The sequence below is a fragment of the Mustela nigripes genome, chromosome 8, assembly GCF_022355385.1.
Source record: "Mustela nigripes isolate SB6536 chromosome 8, MUSNIG.SB6536, whole genome shotgun sequence".
In the NCBI taxonomy this organism is placed as follows: domain Eukaryota; kingdom Metazoa; phylum Chordata; class Mammalia; order Carnivora; family Mustelidae; genus Mustela; species Mustela nigripes.
In genome coordinates this window covers 14,025,866-14,038,437 of record NC_081564.1, presented here as the reverse complement: position 1 = coordinate 14,038,437, position 12,572 = coordinate 14,025,866, and the positions used below count along the sequence as shown (strand labels likewise).

Below are 12,572 nucleotides of genomic sequence, written 5' to 3'. Positions count from 1 at the left end.
TTTCCCACTGGTTTCATGCTCAGATGGAAAAGGACCACTTGTGAAAAGCAAAGGTACTTTTTCTGCAAAAGGAGCTGGCCTAAAACTTTGTGATTTTTTTTTCCCCCAAACCCTCCAGTTGGAATGGTTATTCCTGCTGTAGTTTGATGGCATGTGTACAGGCAAGGATCCTCTCTATGGTCCCTGAATCAAGTCCGAGTCAGGGAAAGGGGCTACTCACCCTTTGAGGTTGTCTCTTGACTTTCCACATTTATGAGGCCCCATTCCCAAAAAGGGCAAAATATCTGGAGACCTTGTTCATCCACACAATGTTTTTATTTTTATTCAACTATAAGCAAACAGCAGAATTAACACAATATTCCGCAACTCCAGATCGGCTTTTCCACAAAGTGTGACCAGTTCAACAGACACAGACCTCGGGGTTTCTGACAACCCTTCACCCAACCCTGCAGCGCATCTAGATTGCTGTGCCTTAACCACAAAGCCACTCTTCCTACTGCTTGTTCCAGTACTGCTCTTCCAAGGAGCCAGAGCAGAACACTGACCCCTAGTAAACAGTCTGAGATGTACCACGTTGGGGATTAGTGCACACACCAGCCTCCGGCTGTCTTGGTGAGAAACACAGCCATGAAAACACGACCCAAAAGTGCCATCATGCACAGTTCCGGACTCAGGCTCACAAAGGCAGAGGCAATCAATCTTTTTTTTTTCTTTTTTCTTTTTTTTTTTTTTTAACCTTAAAGATTCTATGACACTCTGCTCTACTACCAAAGACCTGGTCTTTTTACCTCAATTTTTACTTCTTGAAATTCTGGATTGCTATTCTTACCATAACAATTTGATGACCCCAACACAGTACCAAAATACCCCCCAAAATGGAGTTCAAATTTGATCAAAACTGAAATGGGCAGTGTGACCCTCTAGAATTATAAAGGACAGGCAGAAGGAAAGGTCACTCTAGACCACTACCTGACTGCTCAGGCCTCACCTGTGAGAATGGGAACGGGGAAGCAGAGAAATCTACATGCATCACTGAACTTGAGAACACTGCTTGAGGTTTCCAGGATGGCCTCTATCTCCTGGCATTCCCCTACTTCCCAGAGAGCTGCTCATAGAGTTTGGGCACATAGTCATCCCATTCCGCCTGGTAACACGTGCCGGCCACTGGGGGCCCAAGCTCGTACTTTTTGCGGAAAGATGCCACTTTGAATTTGCCACGGTGGTCTCCAGATCGGTTGCTGAGGATGGGCTCGTCACACTTCAGTGGCCCCTTCTGCTCGTAAACCAGCCAGACATAGCGGTGAAGGCCTGGAGGGAGAGGCAGGAAGGAAGATGTAACACAGCTAGGCCATGGGAATGGAGACGGCCCCCGTGTTCACGGAAGTGCCAACTTGGAGGGCCCCAGCCACCCCGTTTACAAGAGGGGCACTGAGGACCCGCAGAGGTGGAAGGAGTCAGATCACTCTCCTGCTGACAATCCCCCAGTGGCTTCCCACTGCAACTGGGGTCAAGTCCATACCTACCTTCACAGCCTCGAAGGCCCTCGCTCACCCCATCACCTTTGTCCTTCGCGCATCCTCTCCGGGCTCCCAGCCCATCTCCCGGGCGCCCCGACCGCTAGTCATTTTCCACCACCCGCATCTCCATACCCCTTTCACTTGGGACTTCTCTAAAAGTTTGTCTTTTCAGTTTAGTCTCCTCATTAGAAAGCGAACTCCACAAAGCAACAGTGTTTGCTCGTTGATTCAGAACCTACCCTACCTGTGCCCGGTAAAACTCACTCTGACCGACTAAGTAGCAAAGATGCTGAAAACATCTTTTCTAAGTCGCTTTTGTGGTCACCTTCATCTGTCAGTTTCCGTGGACTAAAACAATGATGACTTACGCATTTTATCAAAGACAAATTATACTAAAAGAATATTTTTTAAAAGCAAAAGGGGGCGGAAAAAGTCGCGGAGGCTTTTTTTGTTAATGAGAACACAGGTCCTACTTGAGAGACCTGCTTTATTCTCATGTGTGTACGTCCCACAATTAAAGTGCCTAATTGTGTAACTGCCCTAGAGAACTTAATAGATCCCTGGGAAAGATGTACCTTCACCTTCCTCTTAACAGATAAAGCACAAGTCTGACAACTGTTCTTGTCAGGGACCTTCCTGTACCTGCTCAGACTAACAGGGCCTGACAACGTGTCTACCCATGACTACTACTTTGTTCCAGCAAATGAAAGCATCCCGTAATGCACAACAAGCATTAACAGTGCACCTCCCACTGTGAGCTTATCCCACTCAGACTTTCAATACAGTATTCTCCCCCTCTATAGGCAGAACATGTGTATCTTCGCTATACTTCTTAAAGCCCTCCACATCTTTTCGAGATGATACCACCCTAGATTTTCAAAAGGACCTATAAAGAAATGAAGAAGCCAATTTTTTATATTTATTTAGGAACCTATGATCATTTCTGAGATCTTTCACGGGAACTGGAAACCCAAAGATCCCACGGGGCAAAGACTGAATATAGAACTGACCGTGTTAAATGTGTCCAATCACGACCCCCCACCACCTCCCCAGGAAGTTGTTCCAAGCTTTCTGCAACACTGCTTCCTTGGAATCCTCTCACCAACTGCCCTGCATAGAAAGGCCTAGCAGCTGAGAGGCAAAAAAGCTAACGGAGGATCCCCCTGACCAGAACCCAAGGTTCTGGCCACCTGATGCTACTGCTACTCCAGGTCTCAAGGTCTCCTGCAGGCAACTGCCTCAGAGGTGAACTGCACTGCCAAGAAGCTCCACTAGGTTAAGGGATCTCGGGGAACCCAGACTAAAATTTGCAGCCCTTTGGGCCAATCCTAATGTGCACCCACTGCCTGCCCCCCACCTCCCTGACAAACCAGCCTTTACTGACCTGTGCCCTTGGGAGGCCCAGAGCCGACATAATCGGAGAGGACTGTGCCACTGCTGATGTCATTGCCCTTCATGTTGACCACCAGAAAATGGTGCCACTCCCTGAGACGAGGAACACAGAACAGTCAGCGATGCAGAAGTTACGCACACAGTCACAGCACAGCCAGCAAATGTGCATGAAGCACGTGTTCCAGACCAGGCTGTGGCGATGAAGGAGACACACAGTCCTGCTTCCTTGGCCAGCACAAACCCCACTGGTCTGCAGAAGAGAGCGCCCGGTGCCTCCCTCCCACCCTGAGTCTCTCGGGAGTTCTCTGCAAACTTTTCTGCAAAGGGCCAGGCAGTAAAACGTTTTAGGCTTTGTAGTTCACATGGTCTCTGCCACTATTCAACTCTGCGGCTAGAGCGTGAAAGGAGCCACAGACAAGACATAAAGAAGTTCTCATGCTGTGTCCCGACAAAACTTCATTTATGAACACTGAAATCTGAATGTCATGTGATTTTCACATGTTACAAAGTACGATTCTTTCAATTTCAGTCATTTAAAAATGTAAAAACCATTCTTACTCGTGGGGCCATACAAAAACAGGTGTCAGGCAGATGGGGCTCTCACCTGTAGTTTCTAGACTCCTGCTCTAGGGACTGAAGGGGTAGGAAATGCACACTCTGGCTGAAGCGTGTGTGTGAGCAGCCCAAACTGGGTGTCCGTCCTCCTGGCACAGCATGTCCAGCAAGGGACGTACGTACACAGGGCCAGAAGCATCAGGTCCTGTCTGGATGACCTAGTGTTGCCAATCTTTCCCCAACTTGCCTGTACTTGGGGTCCTTCCTGCTGGGAGCGTCTGGATCTGTCATGACCAAAGTGTAGAGTTTACCAGAATCAAGGCCATCCCACGCAATACTGGTGGGCCGGTTCTTAACCTGTAGGAAGCAACCACTTCGTTGTTAAAAAAAAAAAGTCAGAAATGGAGGGAAAAAAAAGTCAGAAATGCTGAAGAAGCCAACACTCTCTGATTTCAGGTTCCTCAAAGGTAAAACACAGTAAATTATTAATAAAAGCTAAAGTGTATGGACTCTGCTAAGAGCCAGGAGCTTGCGTTTAATACACATTATTTACTTTACTCCAAAGCTCACTGTAGGACCGGTGTCCTAGCACGTTATTAACAGAAAGACGTGGGGTCAGGATTTCCACCCTGGAGCTGACAGAGGCCTCTGAACTACAACTTCATATGGTGTGGAGTGTCTAGATCTGGTGACCAGCAGCTTAGCTGGGGCCTGCTAAAGTGGAATCTGAATTAACTGGATACTTTGTGCACAGAAAATGGCCGGACTGGACAGTGAGTCTGGGAAAACAGAGGCTTCCAGAGGGTCACTCCGTATCTAAACATCCACAACAATAAACTGTCGGAGCAATTTATGCACACCACTGCCCCGGAGCTTCACGACCAACAACTGCCAAGTGCGGGGCACTCCAATTCCGCCACTTCCGGTGTCCAGGCCCCAATCAGCTCGCAGGGCGAACGGTAGAACAAGGCCGCGGCCGTTGCCCTCGAGCCTTCCAGCTGCAGAACGCACTTACCTTTGCACGGCTTCATGCTCTTGCGCGCTACGACAAAAGGAGGAATCGCTGGGCGATGCTGGTCACCGGTTACATAATGCGTCACATGCCCTCGGGTGGGGCTTTTGCACCCCAAACTGGGGCCTAAAGTCCTGAGACCCTAGGAGAGGTCTGGGGCCCAAGAGGTGGCCCCCGCCCCCCGGCCCGCGGCCCAGGTTGTTTCTGGGCCTAGGCCCCAGCCTACGCCTTGAAGCCGCTAGAAAAGTAGATCGCTTTCTCCTGCAGGCCGAGCCCCGCCCGCCACGTGCAGGGTTCCCGGTGCCCGCAGGTGTCCGCGGGCCTGCGGCGTGGGCCCCGCGACCCCCTTCTCTCGGAGCACCCTCCCCCTCTCCGCCGGCCTCCAAGCCTGGAGCGGCTGCAGCCCCAACGCCCTCGGGTACCTGGGTGGGCGTCAGCACTTTGCCCAGCTCGTCGATCTCTGTCCCGGTGTATTTGACCTGCAGCGGATGCTGCGGCCGCTCGTCCACTTCCTGCAGGCTCAAAGGCCCGGACCACTTGCTGAGGTCCACCGGCATTGCGGAGCCGAGCTGGGCACACAACGGGGAAGAGTCTCCGCAGACTGGGAACAGCCGAGCGGAGCCAACTCCCAGCAGTCTGCAAACTGGCCAGAGGAGGCGCGGGACCCGCGGCTGGGGAGGCGCACGCGTCGGAGCCGCAGCCCCGCCTCGCCCCGATCCTCCAATCACAGGCCAGGCCAGGCCCACCCTGCTCTCTAATTGGTCAAAACCAATAGCGCGGGGCGTCTCGCGCTCCCAGATCAATGCAGTAGTTTTTGCCTGTCTCTTTGCGCTGAGCGTGCTCGCTCCGTGGGGCTGCATAGTTCCGGGGAACTGTGGCTCGGTTTGCAAGACCATTGTTTCAAGAAATGCAATTAAGCTAGCTTTGCATTTCTTATTCCTTTTTTTTTTTTAATATTTTGCATGATTCTTTCCTTTACTTTCTAAATGCAGAAATGCTAAGGCCCTGCCTTTCCCCCACTTCTAACAGCAAGCCTGATTGCCCTCCCCTCCCTGTATTTTCGCGCATGCTCACTGTTTTGATTAACTGCCGCTTGAGAGGACGTGCGGTGGAAATTTTGAGCATTTTTCTCAACGGACAACTGTATTTGCACATATATCTGATCTCTCTGTCCCCAGTTAGTGCAAACAAAATTCCGGGGAAGTGATTTTTTTTTTTTTTTTGGAAAATTAAATTTTTAAGCTATAATTATTATTCCTGTTTTGCTGACAAGGGGCTCTGCCTCTGCCAAAACTGCTCCCACGGGAGCCGCTAATGCTTTCTTTTTACTAAATATAATAGGTACTATTTAATAGTCCTTGTCCTGTTTGACCTTAGGACAGCCATTGACAATGATAACCGCCCCTGCCCAGGGAATTAAAAAATCCTTTTGTTTTCTTAGTGGTAATACAAGTTCATTGTAGATAATTCGGAGGAAAAAAACCTCAAAGAGGTAAACAATCATCTCTATTCCACTACTTGGACATCAATAAACAATTTATTTCTGTTTATTCACTTAACAATTGCATTAAACTCTACCATCATAGGGGAGCCTGGATGGCTCAATTGGTTAGGCTTTGGACTCTTGGTTTCAGCTGAGGATATGATCTCAGGGTCCTGGATCAAGCCTGTCGTCAGGCTGGTGCTGGATGTGGAGCCTGCTTTTGATTCTTTCTTTTAGGGGCGTCTGGGTGGTTCAGTGGGTTAAGCCTCTGCCTTTGGCTTAGGTCATGATCTCAGGGTCCTGCAGGGAGCCTGCTTCCCCCTCTCTCTCTCTGCCTGCCTCCCTACCTACTTATGATCTCTGTCTCTCTCTGTGTCAAATAAAATCTTTAAAAAAAACAAAACAAAAAAAACCTCTCTCTCCCCCTGCTCCCCCACCTTTCTCCCTCTCTGGAAAAAACAACTAAACTCTACCATTACAGAATGTCTGTATCAAAAATAGATCATTATTTTAAGGGCTTCTGTTGCAGATGCACCACAGTTTATTCAACAATGCTATTGATGTTGGACATTTGTGCTCTTTGTTGGTTTTTCCCTTTTTCCAATATTGCGGGAACGAACATCTTCCTACACGTATATTAAAAACTTGATAGATAGCTTCAGGAATATATTATTAGGGACATGCTAGGCCAAAGAGTGCTCTAGGGAGGATGCCTACCATTTACTAACCATCACCACTGCCTTGTGCCAGGCCCTGACCCAAGGAAGGCCTTGAAACTCCACATCTCGTTTCATCCTCACACCAACCCAATGTGGGAGGCACTGCTGTTACCCCATTCGATAGATAAGTAAACTGAGGCTTGGGAACATGTAAGTGACAAAACCCAGTGAAAGCGTGCCTGGCTGAAAACAAAAGCCAGACACAAAGCCCTTAGGCACACTCTAGCTGGGAGTGCAGGGAGGGCATAGGGTGACACAGTCACGACCTCAAGTCCAGAAAGACTCCTCTAAGAAAGGTGTCACCAAGACCCCACTTGGCAGACATGAGAATGTGTCCGTCAGCTCTGAGTGCTGGGAGAGAATTTGGCCAGGGTCCCCCCTGCTGTGCTCTGGCTGGCTTCCCCCCCCCACCCCCCTCCCCGGGGAATGACTGAGCTCTGCAAAGGTACTAAAGCAGAGCCAGGAGACCAGGGCCCCTCTGTAGTCAGGACGGGCTTGCCTGCTTTCCTTGAAACTGGACCTTGGGTAGACGCTTCCGTCCCTGTCACCGGCTCTCAGGGTCAGATGGCTCTCCCAGTCTTTCTTGACTCCCTCTCGCTTGTTTGCACAGCCGTTTCCCCTAATAAATTCTTTGCACAACTTCTCAGATGACCAAGAGTGAAGCTCCCAGGTTTAATACACAGCATGAGGACAAGCTGAAGTGGAAGTGAGTTTGGGGTTTTGGAACAGTGGGCAGATGGGTTTTGCTGGAATGGGGCATTTAGGTAGGGGCAGATGGATGGCATAGCAATAAATCTAAATAAGGCTAAAGAGACAGGAAAGGGAATACCCTTCTATTTTTTTTAACCTATGCAAAGTTTAAAATGTTCAATATAGGGACGCCTAGGTGGCTCAGTTGGTTAAGCAGCTGCCTTCGGCTCAGGTCATGATCCCAGCGTCCTGGGATCGAGTCCCACATCGGGCTCCTTGCTCTGCAGGGAGCCTGCTTCTCCCTCTGACTCTGCCTTCCACTCTGTCTGCCTGTGCTCGCTCTCTCTCTGACAAATAAATAAATAAAATCTTTGAAAAAAGAAATACTAAAAAATAAATAAATAAATAAATAAAATGTTCAATATACAACATAGCATAATCTAAGGGGATGGATATAGGAAACAGAATAAATTCATATTCCAAATCCCCCACCCAGTACCTGCGAAACCTTCTGGGTGAGAGGCAGAATGACCTCTCAAAGCTGCCCACATCCTAAGCCCAGAGTCTGTGAATAATGCATGGCAAAGGGAAATTATGGTTGCAGATAGAATTAAGGTTGCTAATCAGATGCCCTTAAAATTGGGAGATTATCCCAGATTATCTGGGGGAGGAGGAGCCCAAGATATTTTCAAAGGGAGGAAGGCAGGATTGTCAAAAGCAGAGTGATGTCATGGGAGAAAGACTACCAGCCACTGCTGACTCTGAAGATGGAGGAAGGGGCCATGAGTCAAGGAGTCCGGGTGACCTCTAGAAGCTGGATAAGGCAAGGAAACAGATTCTGCCCTAGAGCCTCCACAATGAACGTAGCCGTGCTGACACCTTGATTTTAGCTCAGTGAGACCTCAGACTTCTACTATATAGAACAGTAAGATAATAAGTCTGTATTGTCAGGGGCACCTAAGTGGCTCAGTCTGTTAAGTGTCCACCTTCAGATCAGGTAGTGATCCTGGGGTCCTGGGCTCGAACCCTGAGTCGGTCTCCCTGCTCAATGGAGAGTCTGTTTCTCCCTCTCCCTCTGCCCCTCCCCCAGGCCCATGCTCTCCCTCCTTCTCTCTCTCTCTCTCTCTCTCTCAAATAAATAAATAAAATCTTAAAAAATAATAATAAATAAATCTGTGTTGTTGTAAGCTACTAAGTTTGTGGTCCCTTGTTATAGTAGCCACAGGAAACTCATTAGCTTATGACTTATACTCACCAAGCCTCAGTTTCTCCCTCTCTAAACTGGGTTTACCAGCATCCCTGAAATGTCATTGTGAGGATCAAATGAAACTCCTATAATGTGCTTCACATACAGCCTGGCATGTCCAAGGAGGATGCTATTACTTTATTACAGGTTCATTATATAAAATTCATAAATAGGGGCGCCTGGGTGGCTCAGTGGGTTAAAGCCTCTGCCTTCAGCTCAGGTCATGGTCTCAGGGTCCTGGGATCGAGCCCCGCATCAGGCTCTCTGCTCAGCAGGGAGCCTGCTTCCCTTCCTCTCTCTGCCTGCCTCTCTGCCTACTTGTGGTATCTCTCTCTCTCTGTCAAATAAAGAAATAAAATCTTTTAAAAAAATTTAAATGAATAAGGCACCTGGGTGGCTCAGTGGGTTGAAGCCTCTGCCCTCAGCTCAGGTCATGATCTCAGGGTCCTGGGTTCGAGCCCCGCATCGGGCTCTCTGCTCCGTGGGGAGCCTGCTTCCTCCTCTCTCTCTGCCTGCCTTCCTCTCTGCCTACTTGTGATCTCTGTCTGGCAAATAAATAAATAAAATCTTTAAAAAAAAACTTTTTTTAATGAATAAAATTCATAAGTAAACAAACATAAAATTTGTTTGTATTTCCTTCCAGACTTCTTTCTTTGCTTTGCTTTGCTTTTTTCTTTTCTTTTCTTTTCTTTTTTTTAAGGGAGGGAGAGCAGGGGAGAGAATCTCAAGTAGGCCCCATGCCCAGTGCAGAGCCTGAAGATACAGACCTCGATTCCATAACCCTGAGATCACCACCTGAGCTAAAATCACCTAACCTACTGAGCCACCCAGACGCCGCGGTCCAGGCTTCTTTCTATGTATACAGATATCAGTATTCAACATGACAAACATACTGTTGTGTAATTTGCCTCTGTTCACTTTCTCCAGTCATGTCTATAAACACAGCAACTTTTTAAAAAAGATTTTACTTATTCATTTGACAGAGAGAGAGACTAGGCACAAGTAGGCAGAGAGGCAGCAGAGAAAGAGGGGACGCAGGCCCCCTGCCGAACAGAGAGCCCGATTCGGGGCTCCATCCCAGGACCCTGAGATCACGACCCGAGCCGAAGGCAGAGGCTTAACCCACTGAGTCACCCAGGCGCCCCTACAGCAACATTTTTTAAAGATTTTATTTATTTATTTATTTTAAGAGAGAGAAAGCATGAGCAAGGGGAGGAGCAACGGAAGAGCGAGAGGGAGAGAATCCCCCCCAGATTCCCAACTGAGTGTTGAGCACAGAACCCAATAGGAGGCTCGATCTCAGGACCCTGAGATCATGACCTGAGCCAAAACCAAGAGCTGGACTCTTTTTTTTTTTAAGGTTTTATTTATTTATTTGACAGAGAAAGAGAGATCACAAGTAGGCAGATAGGCAGGCAGGGGAGGCGGGAGGCAGGCTCCCCGCCGAGCAGAGAGCCCAATGCAGGGCTCGATCCCAAGACCCTGAGATCATGACCTGAGCCGAAGACAGAGGCTTTAACCCACTGAGCCACCCAGGCGCCCCCAAGAGCTAGACTCTTAACTGAATGAGCCACCCAGGCGTCCCAATACTGCAAAATTTTATAGCTGCACAGAATTCTATTATATGGATTATCCCTTGTTTGTAAACACAAACCCCCCTTTGGGAACATGTAAGGTGTTCTCACTACGATGCTCTAGAAAGATCTCTGTAATCCGTATCCTTTTGCATGTACCTTTGAGGCACCTATTTGGCTGATTGTTTTCTCTCCAGGATAAAATCCTAGCATTTTAAGTTTGAGATCCCACATCCCAAACTGGGTAGGACCTCCGTGACTGGCTGTTTTTTAAGTGGAAAGGGAACATAGTGATCAACCAGGATCACCCTGTCATTTATTTCAAATGTTTCCATCTCCACAAAGTTTTATTTTCATGGTTTTGACAGTATATGTAGAGCGTATGACTTACCTAAGAATGCATACATAATTCTGCATTACCTCTCATTGAATATTTTATTTTAAACATTTTCTGATAGTAAATACATTTCAAAAACTGTTTTTTGTTTTTAAATATGGCTGTCCAATACCACAGTGTTGTAGATTATTCAGTCAGGTGTTCGTTGGTAGACGTTGAGGCTGTTTCTCATTTTCCCTCTCACTTGACAGCTGAGGAAAGTGAAGCACAAGGAATTCAGAAATTTCGGGGACTTGCCAAAAAGGCTGACAGAACCATCTGGTTCTGCGGGGAATGGCCTGCAGATTCCAGAGCAGGTCTGGGCAGCGAGGCAGGCACCCAAGAGAGATCATTCCTCAGTCAGAATGGGGGGCACCAAGTGCTCCTGAAAATGCCTACAGAAAGCCTTGTTTTCTCCCAGAAACCAAGAAGTGCCCTAGAAATTCAGGTTAAAAACCCAGCCCTGGGGGAGTGGGGAGGCTCCTGGCATACAGCACGTGCCCAAAGGGCTGATTACGCAGAGCACTATTCACGGATTAAAGGAGGTGGAGAACGCAATTTTTAAAAAAGAAAGAAAAGAAAGAGAAATGTTCTATTTATTGACACACACCCACTACATACTTGCCTTTCTGGATTCTAACTTGTCTGTGTGTGTGTCTAGACAGGGATCTCCTGTATGTGCTGCCCTTGGGTCGACTCGAATGAATGAGTCTGAAAAACCACAGGTTGTTTTTGTTTGTGGAGTGAGGGGAGGAAATTCCCTGATGTGGTTATGTGGTGGAGTGGCTCCGGGCCAGTGTCGCTACTCATGCTTCCACTAGAGAAAGCATTTCACCAGAGAGGCCTAGACAAAAAAAAAAAAAAAAAAAAAAAAAAAAAAAAAAAAAAGCTTTGTCCTGTGGCCACAGTTTAGAAACCATTGTTGAGGTCATGCTTGATTTGGAATTGTGACTCTAGGGGACCCCAGAACTGGCTGTTGGCCATGGAACCTGGACCAAGACACTGTTCTGGAAGTTGACCAGGATCTTGGTCTCCAGGATTCCCCTCACTAGGTTGTTTTTGTTTTTGTTTTTGTTTTTCATATTGAGATGTTTGTTTTTCTGCAATGAGAATTTCAAAGCATTTTATTTTATTTTTAAAAGATTGTAATTTTTTTTTTAAAGATTTTATTTATTTATTTATTTATTTATTTATTTGTCAGAGAGACAGGCACAGCGAGAGGGAACACAAGCAGGGGGAGTGAGAGAGGGAGAAGCAGGCTTCCCGTGCAGCAAGCAGCCAGATGTGGGGCTCAATCCCAGGACACTGGGACCATGACCTGAGCTGAAGGCAGACGCTTAACCACTGAGCCACCCAGGCGCCCCTAAAAGATTGTATTTTTATGTAATCTCTATATGCAATGTGGGACAGGAACTTACAACCCTGAGACCAAGACTCACGCCCTCTACTGACTGAGCCACCCAGGCACCCTCCACGCATTTCAAAACACCCTTTCTGTTCTCACTGGCATCTTCTGCATAAAATATCTTTAGGAAAAGATGCGAAAATTAATTTTAAAAGCAAGAAAATTCTATTTCCTAAAAAAATTTAAGATAGTTGGGACGCCTGGGTGGCTCAGTTGGTTAAGCAGCTGCCTTCGGCTCAGGTCATGATCCCAGCGTCCTGGGATCGAGTCCCACATTGGGCTCCTTGCTCCACGGGGAGCCTGCTTCTCCCTCTGACTCTGCCTTCCACTCTGTCTGCCTGTGCTCGCTTTCTTTCGCTCACGCTCTATCTCTGACAAATAAATAAATAAAATCTTTAAAAAAAAATAAAATAAAATAAAAAATTTAAGATAGAATTATCAAGATCCAGCAATCTGACTTTTGAGTATATAGCCAAAAACTGAAAGCAAAATCTCAAAGAGATTATTTGCACAACGTATTCAAAGCAGTGTTATTCACCATAACCGAGAGGTAGAAGCACCCCAAATGTCCACTGATGGACGAACAGATAAAAAAAACATGGT

General features: G+C 47.4%; 1 protein-coding gene across 1 annotated transcript; it reads right to left on the bottom strand.

Moving 5' to 3' along the window:
- Positions 1-293: 293 nt before the first annotated feature.
- On the bottom strand, positions 294-5,147 carry PEBP1 (phosphatidylethanolamine binding protein 1). Its single transcript, XM_059408534.1, has 4 exons — positions 4,899-5,147; positions 3,708-3,821; positions 2,902-2,998; positions 294-1,308 (listed from the first exon to the last, which is right to left on the bottom strand). Exons 1-4 carry the CDS (start codon positions 5,031-5,033, stop codon positions 1,091-1,093), a joined length of 564 nt encoding a protein of 187 aa, XP_059264517.1. The 5' UTR covers positions 5,034-5,147; the 3' UTR covers positions 294-1,090.
- Between the last annotated feature and the right edge of the window lie 7,425 nt (positions 5,148-12,572).

What these genes read in the sequence shown, in the direction of transcription:
- PEBP1 (XM_059408534.1), bottom strand. Translation starts at nt 5,033, where the DNA reads ATGCCGGTGGACCTCAGCAAGTGGTCCGGGCCTTTGAGCCTGCAGGAA. An exon ending in AAGTGCTGACGCCCACCCAG is followed by an intron (nt 3,822 to 4,898) that starts GTACCCGAGGGC and finishes TGCTTCCTACAG; the next exon opens with GTTAAGAACCGGCCCACCAG. An exon ending in AGGACCCCAAGTACAGGCAA is followed by an intron (nt 2,999 to 3,707) that starts GTTGGGGAAAGA and finishes CGTCTCAGGGAG; the next exon opens with TGGCACCATTTTCTGGTGGT.